Here is a 20,892-nt window from a genome sequence, read left to right as displayed (position 1 = left end):
TCTGAAGCCAGAAAAATGCCGCTTCGCTTACGACGAGCTTTTGTTCCTAGGCCACGTCATCAGTAAATCCGGAGTACGCCCCGACCCCCAGAAAACAGCTGCCATCGCAAAGTTCCCGCAGCCCACCGACAAGAAGGCAGTGCGTAGATTCCTTGGCATGTGTGCCTACTACAGGCGCTTTGTCAAGGACTTTTCACGCATCGCCGAGCCGTTGACACGTCTAACTAAATGTGATGTTGAGTTCAAGTGGGAAACGCCGCAGGCCGAGGCATTTCAAGAACTCAAACGACGCATGCAGTCGCCGCCCGTACTTGCGCACTTCGACGAGCACGCCGATACCGAAATCCACACTGACGCCAGTAGCCTAGGCCTCGGCGCCGTCCTGGTCCAGAGAAAAGATGGACATGAACACGCGATAGCTTACGCTAGCCGATCGTTGTCAAAAGCGGAAGGCAATTATTCTACAACCGAAAAGGAATGCCTCGCCATCGTTTGGGCTACAGCGAAATTTCGCCCTTACCTATATGGCAGGCCATTCAAAGTCGTCAGCGACCACCACGCCTTGTGTTGGCTAGCGAATTTAAAGGATCCCTCAGGACGGCTGGCACGGTGGAGCCTCAGACTACAAGAATACGACATCACTGTAACATACAAGTCCGGACGAAAACACTCAGACGCCGATTGCCTATCACGCGCCCCCATTGACCCGCCGCCGCAAGATGACGAGGATGACGACGCCTTCCTTGGAATAATAAGCGCGGAAGACTTCGCTGAACAACAACGAGCGGACCCGGAACTTAAAGGCCTCGTCGATTATTTGGAAGGGCACACGGACGTTGTCCCCAGGGCATTTAAGCGCGGATTATCTTCCTTCACGCTTCAAGACAGTCTACTCGTGAAGAAGAACTTCTCGCCAGTCCGCGCAAATTACCTTCTTGTTGTCCCGTCAGGACTCCTCGGATTTTCCCGGACACTATCGAGGATACAAGAAAAGTATTATTGGCCGCGCCTGACCGCCGACGTCACCCGTTATGTCAGAACATGCCGAGACTGTCAGCGACGCAAGACACCGCCGACAAGGCCAGCCGGATTACTACAGCCAATCGAGCCTCCTTGCCGACCATTCCAGCAGATCGGGATGGACTTGCTGGGACCCTTTCCGACGTCAATAACCGGAAATAAGTGGATCGTCGTGGCGACGGACTACCTCATCCGCTTCGCTGAAACAAAAGCACTGCCGAAAGGTAGCGCAGCCGAAGTGGCGAAATTCTTTGTCGAAAACATGCTGCTGCGACATGGCGCCCCAGAAGTCCTCATCACCGACCGAGGAACGGCCTTTACAGCGGAGCTCACCCAAGCCATTCTGAAATACAATCAGACAAGGCACAGGAGGACAACGGCTTACCACCCGCAGACGAATGGTCTTACGGAGCGGCTGAATAAGACCCTCGCCGACATGCTAGCGATGTACGTCGACGTCGAACACAAGACCTGGGATGCCGTCCTGCCGTACGTAACATTCGCTTATAACACGGCGGTGCAAGAAACAACACAGATCACGCCGTTCAAGTTGGTTTACGGCAGGGACCCGACGACGACGCTCGACGCCATGCTGCCGCACGTAACGGACGAAGAGAATCTTGACGTCGCTGCCTATCTCCAGCGCGCCGAAGAAGCCCGACAGCTCGCCCGCCTGCGAATCAAGAACCAGCAGAGGACCGACAGCCGACACTACAATCTCCGACGACGCTTCGTCGAGTACCAGCCCGGCGACCGTGTTTGGGTATGGACCCCGATACGCCGACGGGGACTGAGTGAGAAACTATTGCGACGCTATTTCGGACCCTACAAGGTCATCCGACGTATTGGCGCACTGGACTATGAGGTCGTGCCAGACGGCATTTCGCATTCACAGCGACGTCGCGCACGACCTGAAGTGGTCCACGTGGTGCGTCTGAAACCATTTTACGGACGCTAACGAACTTTCCTTATTTTGCTTTATTCTTTGCTATGAGTGCTTACTTATTACTTTGATTTGTTTGCAGCATCGGGTCGATGCTTTTTAAGAGGGGGGTATTGACACGTGTACTTGTCTCTATCAGGCGACAAGTTTTGCCGCCGAACAAATGTTATCGCACAGCGCGGGACGCGCCTGTATGTATCCGAAGTTTCTGGAAAGTTATCGATGCTTCTACCCGCTGTCTGTTGTCGCCGAACGTTGTGTTATCTGATTTCATCGCTTGACACGAATGGTGTAGAACATTTTAGAAGGCATGCGGGTCCCAACGTTTAATCTGGAACATTCGATGATTGCTGTATAAAAGCCGACGCGCTTGACCCGCTGATCAGATTTTCGACGATCGCCGACTGTGTTTGCCGCTTTCGTTGTGCTATAAGTGTAGCCTGTTTTGTGGGCACAGGTTCGCCCAATAAAAGGCTAGTTTTGTATTCCACCGTACTGCTTCTTTCTTCGCCGTCACTACCACGTGACAATATTGTGGTCGAGGAGCGTAAAAAGGCGAATGCACAGCAAATCGTGTGGCGGAATCCGTTAAGAAACTGAAGGAGAGGTATAACGTCATGGCACCACCTTTCTACACTCAAGATTGAAAAACCGATAAAATGTCTACTGCTTCAAGAAAACTCCAAACTATAACTCTATGCAAACACTAAAGAACTCGTGTTTTCTTATTCAAAGCTATTAATTAGCGCCGAGGGGATTATAGAAAGTTGATGACGTCATGGGCTGCTAGTGCGATGAATTGTAGGTGGCATCACCGCCCACCTTTCTTTCTTCTTTTTGTTTTCTTGTCTTTCCGTTTTCGGCTTTTCTAACAAGCATCCACTCTCCGGAAAGGCGAACATACTTGCCTTCAGGAAAGGCTAAGCGAAAAGTGCTGGTCGGCTTCACACGTAGTTCAATTTAGTGCCCCTCCCCCGCTTAAAAGTGATTGAGCGGACACGAAAAATTAATATTAAGTCAACCTATATAGTAAACCACACTCGTGCATGCGATTCTGCAGAAGCCTGCCGGGTGGGGCAAGGTTTGTGAAAGGGACAACAGCAGTTTTCCGACTGTGGAACACAGCTACAAACGATGTCCATGCGGTTTATGATAGGCTCGTATACGGATGCATTGTAGCTTCCCACCTGCCTAGCTCCATTTCCATCTGGAAATAGAAATCGAGATGGGCAGGTCATGTAATGCGCCGGTTAGATAACCGTTGGACCATTAGGGTTACAGAATGGGTACCAAGAGAAGCGACACGCAATCGAGGACGACAAAACACTAGGTGGAGCGATGAAATGAGGAAATTCGCGGGCGCTAGTCGGAATCGGTTGGCGCAGGACAGAGGTAATTGTGGATCGCAGGGAGAGGCCTTCGTCCTGGCCGTGGACATGAAACAAGCTGATGGTGATGATGGTGGTGATGACGATGAGCTTCCTGCCAGCCAAAGAAAGCGCGAGTTTCTCCATACCGTAATTGCGTGATACTGCGTGATACTGCGAAATACCGTAATACTGCGCGTGCGCGTGCATGCATGCGTGCGTGCGTGTGCGCGTGTGCGTGTGCGTGTGCGTGTGCGTGTGTGTGTGTGTGTGTGTGTGTGTGTGTGTGTGTGTGTGTAACTGTATGAAAAATTGTATCCATTTTGTGGGCAGGTTATCTTCATATCCTCTGTTATTTTGTCATCTTATCTTTTCTACCCCTTCCCCTTTCCCTTGCGTCCGCCCCCCCTATCCCCAATGAAAAGTAGCCAACCGGACAGTTACACTGGTTAACGTATCTCCCTCTCATCTCTTATCTATTTCTTCCTTGGTAGAGTCGAATGCAAGCCATAATTCCCTTTCATGCTCTCGTGCAATAACAAAGTGGTCATTGCCATCATGAGGGGCGGTATATTAAGCCAGAAAGATCGCAAAAAAGAAACAAATAGCTGGTGATCGTTTCACGCTGAGGTTTCTGTACCATACGTATACCATACGTATAGCCGTAACGTCAAATACTTCGACCGCGTCCGCTGGAGTCTGGGTTTTTCTTCATCGATGAAAAAAAAACTACGTTTAGTTCTAAACAAATAAGATGCACAGCCTAGCGAGCATCGAGTACTAAACGAAGAAATACTTCGCGTTTCGTAACGTTACACTGCGAAAACCACGGTGACGTATCGGCGCGAAGTTAGAAAAAAAAGAAAAAGGGAGGAACGTTTCACCTGAACTTTATCAGTAATCAATCTCCGTTCGAGAAATGAAGTAATATGTACTTCTTAATGAACATATTACCTGTGTAAATATATTTATTGTTGCCCCTTGGTGTGGCTTTGAGGCAGATGCTCTGACCGAGTCGCGTCTACTGCGGACCTTGCGCAGCGCTACCGCGTCGAGTGGAACCCACAGACGGGCCTCGTCTCCGCCGTCGTGTTGAAAGGGCCAGGCTCGGCGGTGAAACTCCGGCAGGAATTCGCCGCCTACCTGATCGAGCCAGAACAGCTGAAGGACACGCAGCACCGTCCTGGACACTACACGTTCAGCGGATACAGCGACGCTCGGGAGATCAGAAATCCCAACATTAAAGTTGTGAAGGTAGATCGCCGAGTTTTCTTTCGTTTTGATTTCCTTTTGTGATGAAACGAAACCATTCATTATTATTATTATTATTATTATTATTATTATTATTATTATTATTATTATTATTATTATTATTATTATTATTATTATTATTATAGCGATAACAATTACATGGTCACTCCAGGCGCATTTCTGCCGTCGTCATGAGGTTCGGTATAAAGATCAAGGGCGAGAAAATCGTCGTCGGGCGTCGTGTGCTGTATGTGCGGGGGAGAGCATGCGAGGGTAAGCAGGCGATCGCGCCTCATTATCGCGCACGCCATCGAGGAAAGCGGGGAGGAAGCGCGCCATCTTCTGTCACGCGCATGGACCCGAGGGGGTGGGGGGCATTTTACCCTGGCGGCTTGGGCGGCCGCGCTCGCCGGTCCATGCCGCTGCATGTTGAAAGTCATCTGCGACGGGGACAGAGACCACCGCGCGCGTTGTTTTCACGGCTTAGTTGGCGTTGATGCGAGAGGGAGCACGAAGGTCACCTCGCTCGCTACTGCTGCCGCTCTTCTTCACTCTAGCATTTTGACAATGAGTTTCCGCGGCCATCGAGCCAAATGTGTTTGTGTTTGTGCGTGCGTGACACCATGTTTGTTTAGTTAGTATGCCTATGTTCTCAAGTTTATATGGCTGATATTAATTCGCATAGCTAGTTGTACACTAATTTGCTATCGCAATCGATGATTTGCCTTTCGGGCGGAACTGCGACCTATTATTATTATTATTATTATTATTATTATTATTAGTATTAGTATTAGTATTATTTTACAGCTAGATTACAGGGATGTATCAGAAATAGAAAGTAAACATAAATCGCGTAGAGATTACATGTTCTATCACCTGAGCTGTTACACATGTTGATCAATTTTCAGTTCTCCACATTTTAAAAAAATCTGTGGCAGATAGCGTAATTCTTGCCCCTGAGCTGGATCATTCGAAGAGGCGGACATTACTAGCGCGAAAAATCGAAACACATACTCAACTAATTAAACAAGTATTCACTCATTAACTCTATATTTAATTACTTCATGGCACATATTGAAATTTACGAAATGCAGCCGATGAGTTTGCAAGACGTATTGACTTGAAATTAACATCCAGGATGGCGCCAGATTAAAGATAGGGTGTTTGAGTTACTTTTCTATTTCATTAAATAAAAGAGCGTTTTTGTTTAAAAAAGGTTTTTTACTGATAGTTTGACGGCGCATATCTCCAAACTGGTGCATTATGGAAATTCATTCCAACTGGTTAAGCCTTGCACATTCACCGGTAGCAAATCGTAAATTGCAATGTGTGCCGTAAAGTAAATAATCAATAAGTTAATTTGTGAATTTGTAAATTACTTGAATGTGTGTTTTGTTTTCTCGTGCATCTAATGTCCATCTCTCTGAACTGTTCATTTCAAGGACTACAATTGTGTTATCTGCAGCAGGTGACCTTTAAAAAAATGTGAGAAACTAAGCTTATCACATCGTACGTAGTACCTGTTACTAAGAATCCTCTTCTTCAGTTAACCCCAATCCTTACTGATTTTCTTTTCTTTGTTTCCACTGGGCAGGATACCTAAGTGATGACCAACGTGTTTTATTCTTTTCTTGAACCACTTCTAAGTAATTGTAACTATTGTTTTTTCCTTAAAGATATGAAGTCACATGCGATCATCTAGACTTGTTCTTTTTGTTGTTGCTGTTGTTCATCTTAGTGCTAACACTTACTCCTCAGTTTCCTTGTTCTATAACATAGAAATTGAGAGGAGAGCGAAATAAAGATTTCTTAATGAGTACTGGAGATGTTTTTCTTGCCATATTTATGGCATGCTACTGCAAGTGAGATCTGCGATACATGAAGTGACCCACTCAAATGCATGGCACACAGACCAACCCACCCGTCCGCCCGCCCACATACACGCACACAAATAGAGTAGCCGAAACACCTCTATTTTAATTTCTCCACGACAAGCTATGTATGACAGAACAGATCAAATAACCGGGGGTCTATTATTAGAGCAGCACAGCCGAGGATGGCATAGGTTTATGTCAAGTGATGAGGCAGGATATGTGACGGCATAAGATCGAGCCAGATGATTCGACGCAGCGATAAATTTTGGAAGCCGATTCTTTCGGCAGTGGAAATAAATTAAATTGATGCTCATTACGACAGCATTGGAATCAGTTTAGTTTTATGTGCTGTTGCAGTAGATGAGTCGAGGAACTGGCCAGAAACGTCAAATGCGGGGAGTTTTCATTTTCACTTTCTCTTTCCTCTGCACGACTTCGAAGATGCACTCTTCGGAGATTTTTGTTGCGTTAAAGGCAAGTCCGCCAGCCAAAAAAGTGGGAAGGATAAATCTCCGAAAAAAGACAGGAAATGCGAAATGGGAAAACTGCTTTTTGGCCATCATGGTGAGCAGGATTGTAGGTCCGAAAGCAGCTCGTGAAAATTTTATTTGTCAGGAAGGGTGGCTGAATTCACGCACGGAAGATGGAACTGCAATGGCGCTGGCGCCACTTACATGACATTTCTTCTGAGAGATTCATTCATTTTTTTTCTTCGCAAGGGACACCTGGTGCAAGAAATCCACCAGAGCTTCACTGGTTACGTCTCACAAGTGATATCCCTGCACAAGGACAGCCCATTCATCGAGTTCACCTGGACTGTGGGACCCTTGACGCAGCTGTAAGACGGAACATGTTCTTCAAATTCCAAGTAGAAGACTAATTCCTGGCGTCCCTACGTCTGTCACGGTGCACTAGGAGCATCCTCTTTAAACAGTCCTGGCACCCGCCGTGGTGGCTTACCGGCTATGGCGTTGCGCTTCTAACCACCAGGTCGCGGGATCGAATCCCGGCCGCGGCTGCCGCATTTCGATGGGGGCGAAATGCAAAAACGCTTGTGCGTCGTGCATTAAATGTGATAAAGACGATAAAGACGATAAAAAGCCTCAGACGGTCACACTTAATCCGGAGTCCCCCGATGTGACGTACCTCATAATGAGATCCAATTCTGGTACCTAAATTCCCCAAATTTATTTATTTGAACCATACCCTATAAGTGGATCCAATTGCTAATCGGCTACTAGATATTATTTTTTATCGCACTTATTGAATATCTAGGTACTCGATTCCTAATATGCTCAATGAATTTCGAGTGCACTATCTTGTAGTTTTTATGTTTTTGTCTGTATGTTTTGTTATTTTGTGCCAGCCTGATGCTGAGACATAGGTGGTACTACCCCGCTTATCTTTCTAAGTCACTGCATGGATTAATAGGCATTTCTTTCGAAGATCCGATGTCCCTCCAACTCTCTACTTGTCTGATAGACGTTCACTGGCCTCTATAGGTCCGCCATTTTATTTCTAGAAGCTTTTCCTGCATGCGGCTTAGGTACTTAAACAAAAGCTTCGAGGCCCTGCTGACGGAGGAATTTCAGTAGCGGCTTAGCAATGCAGTCGCCCGTGCGGCAACGCGAACAACAGTATGGTGAGTGTCCGTTGGGTATGCTGGAGCAGCCAACTTCGGTCAGGCCACAGGGTCTTGGGGTGTCCGAACTCAGGCCCAACTGACGGAATACGTAACCTGCCCTCCCAGAACCGCCGTCTCCTAATAGAGGCTGTGTTCCAATACTCCCCGTAGATGGCTAAACAGATAGTTAAGCTGACAGCGGCCATCTTGAGTCTCTTTTCGAGTTCCGAAGAAGCCGGCAAAAGATACGGCTTCGCGAAGACACGATCGAAATCGAAAGCGGTGCAGGCCACTTTGTTGTCCGAGCTAGACGGCAACGGAACAGAAGAACTGTAAACTCGACGAGAAGGTCATCTGCCGACAGGAAAGCCTAAAATCAGGATGGGGGTTGACAGTCGGAGTAGCGCACTATGGTGCAATGGTTATAAACAGGGATAAGGTGCCTCAGATTATGTCACCCTTTGTTACGCGTTTAACGTAAGCGACGTTGTTGTTTTTGTTGCATAGATTCGCACACGCAAAGTTGTAAAATATAGCAACAAGCTCTTCTTAGCTATCTCTTGCGGGCGCTACGTGGCCTCACATGGCAGAGACGTATTCTAAGCGATTCCAGACGCGTTCCATTGCTCGGGCTCGAAGCTCTCTTAGCTGCCAAAGTAGATTGTCTCCCATGCTAGCCAGAGCTGGGAAAACACCCAGAGGCTTGCACCACCAGAAGACGATTACGAGTATCGGAGCAGACACAAAGGGACATTAAGGAACGTCTGTCCCGACGGATACGTGATTCTTATGGGGCTCAAGAGCCGGAAGGTGTAAGAAAGGATTATATAGGGTAGAATTTCTGGTGCAAAGTTATAGCGCGCATTTCTGTCCGATTGGTGGTTGTACTAGTTGTGACAATGTCCCTAAACCAGGCGTTACGACTGCGCTTTGTTTGTCAGAATGCAGGATATGGGACACAACAGGGCCACGGGCTGCGACGTCATCAGCAAGTTCCAGAGCGACCTGCAGAGCGATGGCTTCTACACGGATAACAACGGCTGGAGGAACATGCACAGGACGTGAGTACCTGAAACTGCGGTGGCGGCGTCCTTCTGAGGCGGCGCTAAGTACAGCCTGATGTGCATGCACTTTATCGCGCGCCACATTCTCGATGACGCTCAGGGGCACATTGCATAAAGTTTGGCAAGATCATGTAGGACTCGTCAGCAATATCCAAAAGGACAATTTCCACAGAGTATAGACCGTTTTTTCGTAGGCGCCGCCATATTGTGAGCGCAGTGGCGCCGCCTATGAGCAGCGCCATACTGGCTTGGGTGACAGCGGTCTTTTGCATGGCAGGTATACGCTCGGCGGTAGGTTCTGGCGTTTGTTTTCGCGGTCGTGTGGTCTCTTTGGTATGACGTGCGCCCTCTACGTGGTAAACGGTTCTGTGAGACGTGCTGAAGTGGTTAAAGGCGTCATGGCCGGAATTTCTGCTGGCGTTGAGGTGGACGGAACACGCGGCCCGATGTGTGCGCGCATATTTTTGCGTATACAATCAGCTTCCGAGATCAGTTATGTATTTCTGAATGTTCCATTCACTAATGTGACCTTATTGCAGTATTATCCTCTATTTTTAAGCTGCGGTTTAGGAGCCATGAAACATACGCGACGATCGTAACAGCGTGGGTACCGTTCTGCTACGGTAGGAGCTGTGATGTTATACTTTGACAAGCGTTCAAACTGTTCGCTGCAGGTTACATTGCGTGACTACTTGGTTCGATGGATGAGGTTTCCGCCCCTGAATAAAATAGTTTTGGCAAGTAACAGCAGCATACCTTACAGTCTGAATTAAGCTTGTCCAGCAAATGGACTGTTTACGAACTGCGCGAGCGTCCTAAGCAGTGGTAGGTGCTGGATTAGATATATCTTTGTTCTATATACCGCACGGTCCAAGCATACTGCATCAGCGGTTATATATTTATAAACGTTGTGCGGCGTGACTATGCGAGGTCCTATTGCGGTGTTAACCCGTTGTCTCTTGCTTTTTCGAGAAAGAGGATGACAACCGAATTTTTTTTCGGTTGTGTTCATTCCGTTCTCTACGACGCACTCACACGTATTGCGGAAATTTTGTCCTCAAAAATAGGCATTGCATTCTTTTTATGTGATCCATGTCATATATTATGGCTGTATGCAGGCCAAAAAGGCAATGCCGAAGCGCACAGCTTACATATGTATCGTACTGGTTCACCAAACGCAGTGATCGCTGTGTTGAGCAGCGCCATCAGCCTCATGCAGGAAGGCTAGCGCAGACATATGGTAATTTGAAGCCTACTAGACTTGAAATGCGCGAGAACGATGCCGGTGCATCACAAATATTTGATAGCGCCTGCCGCTTGGGTGTTTCGTGGTTACCTTAGGTTGTCCGTGCACGAGCATGCGCTCTTATGCTTTATGTTTTACTTCCTACGCCAAGCGATCAGATAGTGAGCAGATTTACCATTTCATGCTGCTAATACAGAGACACCGGTTTTCTTTGTTGAATTGAAACCGATATAAGCAAAATATTTCACAACACATACACACACCGCGACTGATAATGTGCGTACACCGCGGCTGATTATGCACGTCACATTTTTGCGCCCCCAAGAAATATTTCTGCCTACAGTAGTTACCGATGCACCGAAAGGCTTCCCTGACGACCTTATATGAACGAACATCGCGTAAATTTCACAAAGTAAGATCTAAAACATCTCGAAATCGTTCCGCAGCACGCGACAGCAATACTTTCAAGCAGCGCCGCGCCGGATCGCCCAAGCCAGAGAGGAGGAAAGGCTCTCCGCGCGCCCTATCCTACTCGCCCGATGAAACGGTCTATAGTAAAGATGGTAAAGGCATTAGCCCTCAACACACACAGGCACACACAGGCACACACACACACACACACACACACACACACACACACACACACACACACACACACACACACACACACACACACACACACACACACACGCACACACACGCACACACACACACACGCACACACACACGCGCACGCACACACACACACACACACACACACACACACACACACACACACACACACACACACACACACACACACACACACACACACACACACCAGGGGCGTAGCCATGGGGGGGGCTTATGGGGCTTCAGCCCCCCCCCCCCCCCGAAACTATTGGTCCTGTCCATGCACCGCCGACCAAAACAACCCCCGGCCCCGGAAATCATTCTGAATTTTGTCTGAAATGAACTTTTCACGCTCGAAAAGACATTGCACCGTGACCATTTAGAGCTCGGGCTGGCTTTCGCGCCAACGCCTACGTACCGGGAGTCATATCATGCCGCCCGAGCAGCCCCATCCGAGCACAAAGTTTCAAGGGCGTTCTGATGGCGACCAAGCTCGTCGCGGCATCTCGCGAAGGCCGCGCAATCTACGGAGCGCATGGATGTCAATTCGGAAACTTTATGCGTATAAATCTCAAACTTTTGATGTGAAAGGTGCATTGACATTTCCAAAGTTGTGCTTTAGATTTTCAATTGCGGAACCTTGTGAGTTTAATGCTGTTATAAAGATTTGATGCCAAAGGTGCATTGACTTTCTAAAGTCGTACATCAGACTATACAAGGAGAGAAGCCAAATCAACACACTATCAGAAGTGTTGACAAAGCCCGCAGCAAGGTCCAATGAGACGAAGCGTTGTCGTGGTTCATTTGTGCCGTCACATCACATAAAAAAATATTAACTTTTTTTTTCACCTACGCCGTAGCATCTATGTCAAGACACTAAAGCCAGCCAAGGTAACTACGTTCTTATTTATGTTTTCTACTTTGGTTTTTATTCGCGAGGACACATTGAGCCTCTTCAATTTTTTTGTTCTCGCTACCCTACCCGCGGGCTGCCAGACCCAGCCAGAGCGCATACGTTTTTCTCGTGTTGCCACGACCACCAGGCGGCGCATTTCGGTGCGCGTTCGGTTTTCTCTGGCCGAGTGGATTTTCGCGTGGCAGGGTTTTGGACGCTTCCTAGCTAGCAGACGAGAAACGGAAACAATGGTTGCTCGGCGCGATGACTGCGGGGACTCAACGGGTTGCACCGCGTTCGCTTGAGCGCAACGTTGCCTCTCCGGAAAGTTTCGTCTCACCGGTGTAGGATACCTAGCAGTATGCGTATGGTTCTCGGTGGACCAAACATCTCACGTTTTTTTCGATATTCCTTCGGTAGCCACAATAGGTGCCCAAACTAGGCATTCTATTGTGGTCAACATACTTTCCTTTGCGTTTTTTTTTTTTTCATTTCGGTGCCGCCGCCCCACAAAAGAAAAAAAGATACATCGTTGCGGCGCAGTGAATTGCCGCATGGTGAAAGTTCGATTTTGTTACTTCTCTTGCGGAAAGTGATGGGCCACGGGACGCTTCAGTTGCCGGATACTGTTATTATATTATTGCGATAGCAATTAGATGGACACTCCAGGCGCATTCCTGCCATCGCCGTCGCCCTCATGTTTCGTATAAAGGCCAAGGGCGATAACATCGTGACCGAGAGGCCCATGCTGTATGTGCGAGTGAAAGCGTAGGTGTGGTGGGCGAGCCGATGATGGTGACTCAGTCTTTCGCGCGCAAAGGAGAAAAGCGGGGAGCAAGCAATCCGCTTCCATCGCGCGCGATACATCGGAAGAGTGGAGGGAGGGGCACGGGCGTTGTAATTTTGTGATCTGCGAATCTGTGATTGCGCAACATGTTTATTTGCATTGTTTGACGCATTATATACAGTGACATCTTCTTAGATACGTAGATTTATTGGATACTTATACGTATATTTAAATATATCGTTGCGAGCTTTTGTGCATACGTGCAGCGAACTTTGTTTCCAAGGGCACTTTTTTGTCCTTTATCAAGCTGTATGTTCGCGTTTGTATATCGCATTGTATCTTCGCATTTCTAATGTACGGAAGCGAGTCAAATGAAAGTGAGCCAGCCCACCCCGCGCAGTATGGCTCGGTTCATTATCTTCGAGGCATGCGCGTGGCAGAGAGGCATCTCTGATTTACAGAAGTGACATGCCGGTGACCGGATGAACGTTCTTTGGTGCTCTCATACACTGGGTTGAACATGGTTGCGTGACATAATGGACACTCAAAAAGTTGAACAGATTGATGCCGTTAAGTTTATGACAGCTGAAGGTATTTCCCAAAAAGAAATTAGATGCAGTATGGCTGCCGTGTACGTTGAACATTGCATTTCATTGGCCACTGTGAAGCGTTGGAGCAAACGGTTCAAAGAAGGACGTGAAAGTAGCAAAGACGATCCAAGACCGCGCCAAAGCCATCGTGCCGTCACCCCTAACAAAACAGCAAATGTTGATAAGCTGATGAAACAAGAACAGAGGCTAAGCATCGATGAACTGGCAGAGCGTGTGAACATCAGTCACGGTTCAGTTCACGCCATAAATCATGAACATCTCGGTTATCGGCTCTTGTGGGCGCAATGAATGCCCAAGATTTTGAACCACCACCAGAAAACGGAGCAGTTCGACGCTGCCTTGACTCATCTAATCCGGTATCACAATAAGGGTGACGACTTCTTGTCTGCAATCGTGATCGGGGACGAGCCATCATGCCACTAGTAAGAGCCTGAAACACGACGGCGAAGCCTACAGGGGAAACATTCGAATTCACCACACCCAAAGAAAGCAAAGGCCGTCATTTCCGCGGAAAAGTATTGTTGACTTTTTATTTTTAGATCGTCAGGGGCCATTACTGATAGAATTCGTTGAATCTTGAGAGACTAACAATTGTTTCCGATATTGTGAAACACCGGAACGGCTGCGTGTCGCAATCAAAAACAAACGACGTGGAAAATTGACGAATGCGGTCATCTTCTTCCACGACAATGCCCGTCCCCACGTCGCTGATATGGGTAATACAAAACTGGCAAAATTCAAGTGGTAAACGCTGCAACATCCGACATACAGCTCAGACCTGTCGCCTTGAGACTTCCACATTATGGGGCAACCGAAAAAACAGCTCAAGGGAACCAGATTCGTGTTGGATGATGACGTGAAAGAGTCAGTTTCAGACTTTTTGAAGCAGCAACCCAAGGAGTTTTCTGAGACCGGAATCACGCAACTCGTTAGTCAATGGGACAAATCTCTAAATGCTCATAGAGACTACTTTTAAATAAAGCACCCCGTTTGTCATATATTCTCATTGGCTCAGTTTCATTTGACTCACCCCCGTATATTTTGCAGAACTCCTGCTTTTTGTCCGTGCTCTCAGTTGCGACAACAATTTCGGTGCAATTACTCATGATATCCGACCTGTGACAGCTACTCCTGCGTAATACATTGTAACAAATGACAGCTTCATTGAGATTTTTCACTGGCCGTTGCATATGTACAAGAATGTAAACACCGTTCTTGAATGACAGTTTCGTTAACATATTTGTCCTCAACTTGTTCATTTCATGATCTTTACATTCTTCATATCAGCTGCATGCACTGCTTTGCTGGTTTCGAAATGATATAGTTCTAACGCTCGTGTAATATTTTCTGTACCTATTAAATAGACAAAAAACGTGGAAGCATTGATATCAATTGTTTTGGGCACAATGTTTGGCACATATGAGTATATTATTTTATGAAAAATACATATTTAACTTTCCTGACATTGCACAGCGTTCAAGAATTCGTTTGCAGCATCTTTGCAACGGCAATGCAGTTATTCATCTATTTGATGCCTTGACAAATTGTTTAAGAGGAAGCTTTAGCTCGAGCCCAACTCCGACGCGGCCTATTCAAATTCATGTAAAACGCATAAACGTTTTTCTGAGATAACCCCAGGATCGCTTTTAGTTAAATTTGTTGCATTTGAGAGAGAAAGTTAAATTCTAGTGTCTGTTGGAAGCGGAATATTGATTTAGGGTTTGAATGTTGTTTAAAATATTTTGAAAAATTCGAACGTTCGAAAAAAATAGAAGCACGATGTTTGCAAACTAATAGTTCTCCATCAAGAACAGATACCGCAGAACTGTAAACGGTAACTATTATAACAGTCAAAGCGGACAAACTTGGTGTGTCATTTTGTATCTTACGTGAATTGGTTAAGTTGTGTACAAGGGTTCTGCAAAAGCCGGATTTCCATAATACTTAACTTTTTGAGATTCATGTGTAACATATCAATTTTGTCCGCTGTAGATGTACTATTAGGTGCTATTCACAGAATTGGGATATCATTTTTCATAGTTGAGTTACAGACTGTTAAACTTGATAGTTTCGCTTTCTGAAAATTTGCAATGTTGGCCAATTTTTAATAAAGAATTGACAGCCTAAATAAAAAATTCGAAACCAGTATTCACTAGAATTTAAGTTGTTCTTTTAAATGCAGCAAACTTCGCCAAATTTGGTGCCGTGGTTGCCGAGAAAAATGAATTCGCCTTTTACATGTATTTAGATAGGAACACTAGAGCTAAAGCTTCCTCTTAAGGAGGAGGCCGAGCTGCAACGTGAGCACCCCCCCCCGAGCGAAATTTCTGGCTACGGCACTGACACACACACACACACACACACACACACACACACACACACACACACACACACACACACACACACACACACACACACACACACACACACACACACACACACACACACACACACACACACACACACACACACACACACACACACACACACACACACACACACACACACACACACACACACACACACACACACACACACACACACACACACACACACACACACACACACACACACACACACACACACACACACACACACACACACACACACACACACACACACACACACACACACACACACACACACACACACACACACACACACACACACACACACACACACACACACACACACACACACACACACACACACACACACACACACACACACACACACACACACACACACACACACACACACACACACACACACACACACACACACACACACACACACACACACACACACACACACACACACACACACACACACACACACACACACACACACACACACACACACACACACACACACACACACACACACACACACACACACACACACACACACACACACACACACACACACACACACACACACACACACACACACACACACACACACACACACACACACACACACACACACACACACACACACACACACACACACACACACACACACACACACACACACACACACACACACACACACACCGCACACGCACACGCACACGCACACGCGCAAGCGCACGCGAACACGCGCACACACACGCACACGCTCGTGAGAAAAACCATACGAACCAGAAATGCCATGATAGAGCTTATGTTATTCGCAGCCTATGGATGTCACTTCGAATTGAGGATTGTATTGCAAACCGAACATGTTATAAATTTTGTGAACGCACCTAGAAAGAAATTTACTTAACAATGGGCTTGGCAGGGTCAAGGAGTTTGAAAAGGCCAGGTAAACAGCAATGTTGGGAGGGACGGTTGAGAAATTGATGGTCACATATGTTACGTATCAGTTTTTACGCACGGACTTCAAAATCGGATATGTCACCTAGTCGTAAGAAATGGCCAGACAGTAACTATTTAGAGACTAACGAGGTCCACGCAAACAGCCTTAACTGCTGCACTATTCTCATTGCCTTGCATAAACTTTTTTTCGAGTTCAAACGTATATTACTGATTATATTTGCTGCGTTGCTTTGTTGAATTTCGCTCGAATGTTTGGGCTACTGATGACGTCAGTGTCTCGTAACATGTACTGCTAAGTATCAGCGTCTAGGCCATCATCACGCTATAGAAAAGTCCACAAACGTTCCTAACTTTGAAACTCTGCTTACTTTTGGGTGTAGTGTGCACATTTTTCCTTATTCAAAAGCAAATAATTACCGCCGATGGGTGGAAACGAAAACATGTGACGTCGCGAGCTGCCAGCGCGACGATTTGAGTATGGCGTCATCACCCATACATCGTCTCTTTGTTTCTCTTTCTTTTTGTCTTTTCTTCCTTACCACGCCTCTACTCTGAAAAAGGGAACCAATCGCAGTCCACTGCGTGTCTCTTCGCAACACACGACGTTTCGTCCTGCCGGCTCACAACTTCGCTTGGACCGATTCCTACATTGCGTGCGATCTGCGCCATATTTGAAGCGAATAGCCGGAGAAATATCGGGCGCATATTTTTCGTACCTTCGTATTCATGCTCTCAAAAAATGTTCTGTTCTTCCATGGGTAATACGCAATTCATCTTTCCTCTGAAACTTCGGTGTCGTCGCAGTCTCTTGTAGGTCTCTGGTCGTCGTGCTGCAAGTCACTCGCGATGACATCTCATTGCGCAGTCTCTTTCTCCTCGTCCTCGTTGTCGAGGCGTTGCCTTCGAGGGTGGCCTCGCGGCTTTAGAAGCGGCGCGCGCACACGACCTGGCCAAGAGTCTTCAGTAAGGGCTTAATACGTCCTGGCCTTGGGCACGAAGAATTGCGTCAATCAAGGAAGCCTTACGGGCAAAGCGTGGTAGAGCAGTGCAGGGGCCCGGATAGGGCTCGGGCTTAGAGCTACGGGCATGGGCCGGACTCGGGCCCGCTCACTAAGGTGCCTCAGTCGTGGCTTCGAGCACACGCGAACATTGTGCATTGCATGGTCCAAGGCATTCTCTGCCAAGGTGGAATGACACGTGTAATAGAAAAAAAGATATACTCTATTTTTTTTTCACAAAGAAACGAACATTGTTTCCACGCAAAAAAAAAGTAAATTACGCATAAAGACACCTCTTCAAACAATATGCCTGCTACCGCTTTTGGCATTGCACTATTACAACTTTCGATACTGTTACAATATTTTAGCACTAACATAAGGGCTGTCACAGACATATCACTGATGTTCCCATTGGAAAAACAAGATTTCTATCCTTCATTGCTTATACACTGCGACTGATTATACCCTGAAAAGGTTAGGCCGACACATAAGGTACAATGTGTAAGTAGAGAGAGAGAGAGAGTGAATTTTAATGAGCATCAGCAGTTTAGTCGGCTGGGCCTAGGCAAGTAAAAAAAAATTTTACACACATGTGGACTTAATTATGCACACGCGAGCCCTGGCAATAAGCTTAGTAATAAACGCCCGGGCCCGGGCTGTACTCGAGCTTCATAATGCGAGGGCCGGAAAATCAGGCCTTTGCAGTGCTCTAAAGTGTGGGCACTGTGTGACACTTTCGCATTCAGCTCCAGTTCTGCTTGCCGTTTGAGCCACACGCACTCCTGTTTGGGGTCCAGACGCACGGTAGCAAAAGCTACAGAGTCCATGAGCGATGAGCGGTAAAGTAACAGCTCGCTCACAGAACTATAGGCCGCACCGATACCGACACTACCCCAGTGATCTGGGACCTCGTCCGCCGGACCACCAGGCTATAATCGTATAGAAGGAATGCACATGTGTGTCTAAAACGTAAGCGTTAAGGGCGCCATGTCGCATAACATCTGGTGTCGGAGTCTTGCATTTGAAGTCGTTGCTCGAAAAATCATTCCGAACCACAACCACGCAGCCCCTCCGCGTGGCGCAGGTGCGTTACTGAACTAATTGAATTCCTCTAAGTAAGATGCGTCAGAAAAATCGTAAAGTTCAGCCTGAACACAACCTACAGACATGATAGCTTCCAAGTGCAATTTCAATATACCAGAACACATAATTATTTTACACGGAAACTCAAACATACACTCCTGTTCCAGCTCTTCTACTAATCATAGAGTGGAGCACTGGGCTCGGTTCGTTGGAACAACGCCATCCAGATGGCGCTCGCCTCCGCGCAACAGCGGCCCGCGCAAGAGGCCGCGTTTATACCAGAAACCTCGCCCATTCGCCTTCGGGCATAGTGTTCGCAGCCAGCGTTTCCTGGTAAACATTACAGTTACACAAGCTGCAGTTGTCGAAAAGCGTGAGAAGCAGTCAGGGATCTTTGAATGCTGTCGCGTTCCACTATTAAAGGCGAATCTTTAGCGTCCTCCACATTTTGATACCATGTCTTCACGGGTCTACACTGTCCCCGTCAATGCTTTTAGGGCGTGCAAGAAGTCGTTCAATATGGTCAACCCCTTCATCTTGCGTCTTTCGGAATATTTCTGGCTTCTTCGGTCGGCCTTTGCGGCTACTAGGTTGGCCTGCAGTTCAAGTACCTTGACGGTCGGGTCGTACTTGTGTTGTTTGGTATGGACACCCTCCCTCTCACCTCTAACGACTGCCTAGGTCACCCGGAAGTTGTCGGGATTTAAGGCCGCGTCTGTGAATGTGGCATTATCCTGCAATTGAACCCATTCGGTAAAGTTGATTCTAGAAGCGTCGTGTCGTCAGCCGGCGCATGACCGATTTGGTGACTCGAACCTGCACGTCTTCGCAAGGAACGGCAGCAGGGAGCACTTTCACTTTCTCCAATGGGCGCTCTACGTCCAACTCAAGACGATTTTATGCGATGCTATTCTGATTGAAGCTCATACCGCGTACAACAGCGGTGATGTTTCCCCTGAGCGTTTCGATATGCGGTCGAAAAGTAAGGGAAGGCCGGGGTTGTGAAACAGATCTTTTTCGCGTGCATGCTGTGATAGACACGTTTTTCTGTGACGACACTACCGGTGTCCTTTTTTTTATCCCGCTTAATTGCACACAGCACCGTAACAAGCCCTTGACGTAATTACCGCTGACGCCAAAGTGCGACTCTCACTTGTGCCAGTTCCTGCTCGTTTCGGCGATGTATTTGAAGAGATGCAGGAGTTGCTTCTACCTAGGTTCCAGTCGGTTCAGTCAGGTAGCTGCCCCTCAGTCCTCGTGAGTCGCGATATCGTATTTCGACGTGGCCCTCTAGAGCCCTCTTCAATGTTCCGGCCACATTTGTTTTCCCTTTTCTTGTGTCCGGCCACAAGGCAGGACGCATTGTCTTCTATGGGTATGGCTATATGCCTTCCTCTTGCAGACAGTCTGCTTGCAAGCGCAACAAACGCCTTCTGCACTGCCATAGTCACTAATGTTGTCTTGAGAGGGCTGCCAATTTCCGTGCACAATGTCACGTTGTACACATACGTGGTTAATCAGGCATCGCGAATCCGTCAGACACAGGCAGCCATACCTCGCGATATTAGATCCAATAGCGTAGGCGAGAGAGTGGCGCCTTGATGAAGCCCGGCATTTTTCGTTAACGTCGTGGGATTTAGATAGCCGCTCCGTATGTCATGTTTCCAGACGAATTTATCTGGCCTACGCGTGGGTGCGCGAGCATTCGTGCACTGCCACAGTGGCGAAAAGCCAAGCCCACTATTGAAGAAAACAAAATACAAAAGCGAGCCTTTCCTCAACACGCTCTTCTGACAGTGAAGTGACGGGAAGTATGAATTATTCAAAGCGTAACAGTTGTACAGGTACATTTTAGGAGAAGGGCAAGGACAAAATGGAGAGAAGGCCCGTCCCCCTACAAGCAGTCGCAGCATTTGACAGAGAGCCCAGCAATGACCCTCCACAGCATACACTCTTAAAGTTTGTACCCATTGGGGCTTATCTTGTACCGCCAAAGCAATCGTCATCTGTCTTGCTTGCGTTTCTTTCCTTAAAAATTAAGCACCCGCTGCTTTCCTGTTGAGAATGCTGTCTCAGAATGTTCGGTCAGAACAGCGTCAGCTTCACGCCCTTCACTTATTCGATCCGCCCATCACTTCGTTCCATCACTTATACGATCTTTAGCCGCCTAATCTGTTTCTTTCTAACCCCAAAGTTA

At 47.3% G+C, this 20,892-nt stretch overlaps 1 protein-coding gene across 1 annotated transcript in view; it reads left to right on the top strand.

Moving 5' to 3' along the window:
• LOC126528535 (lysosomal alpha-mannosidase-like) overlaps positions 1–20,892 on the top strand; it is a 35,947-nt gene that overhangs the window by 6,288 nt on the left and 8,767 nt on the right. Inside the window, exons 4-6 of the mRNA XM_050176403.3 lie at positions 4,372–4,584; positions 7,175–7,293; positions 9,021–9,140. Of these exons, the coding sequence (XP_050032360.1) occupies positions 4,372–4,584; positions 7,175–7,293; positions 9,021–9,140 (452 nt within the window). The remainder of the gene's footprint in view (positions 1–4,371; positions 4,585–7,174; positions 7,294–9,020; positions 9,141–20,892) is intronic.

Source organism: Dermacentor andersoni, chromosome 9, assembly GCF_023375885.2.
Source record: "Dermacentor andersoni chromosome 9, qqDerAnde1_hic_scaffold, whole genome shotgun sequence".
In the NCBI taxonomy this organism is placed as follows: Eukaryota; Metazoa; Arthropoda; class Arachnida; order Ixodida; family Ixodidae; genus Dermacentor; species Dermacentor andersoni.
Note: the sequence above shows the minus strand (reverse complement) of the source record. Positions and strands in the feature narration are given on the sequence as shown.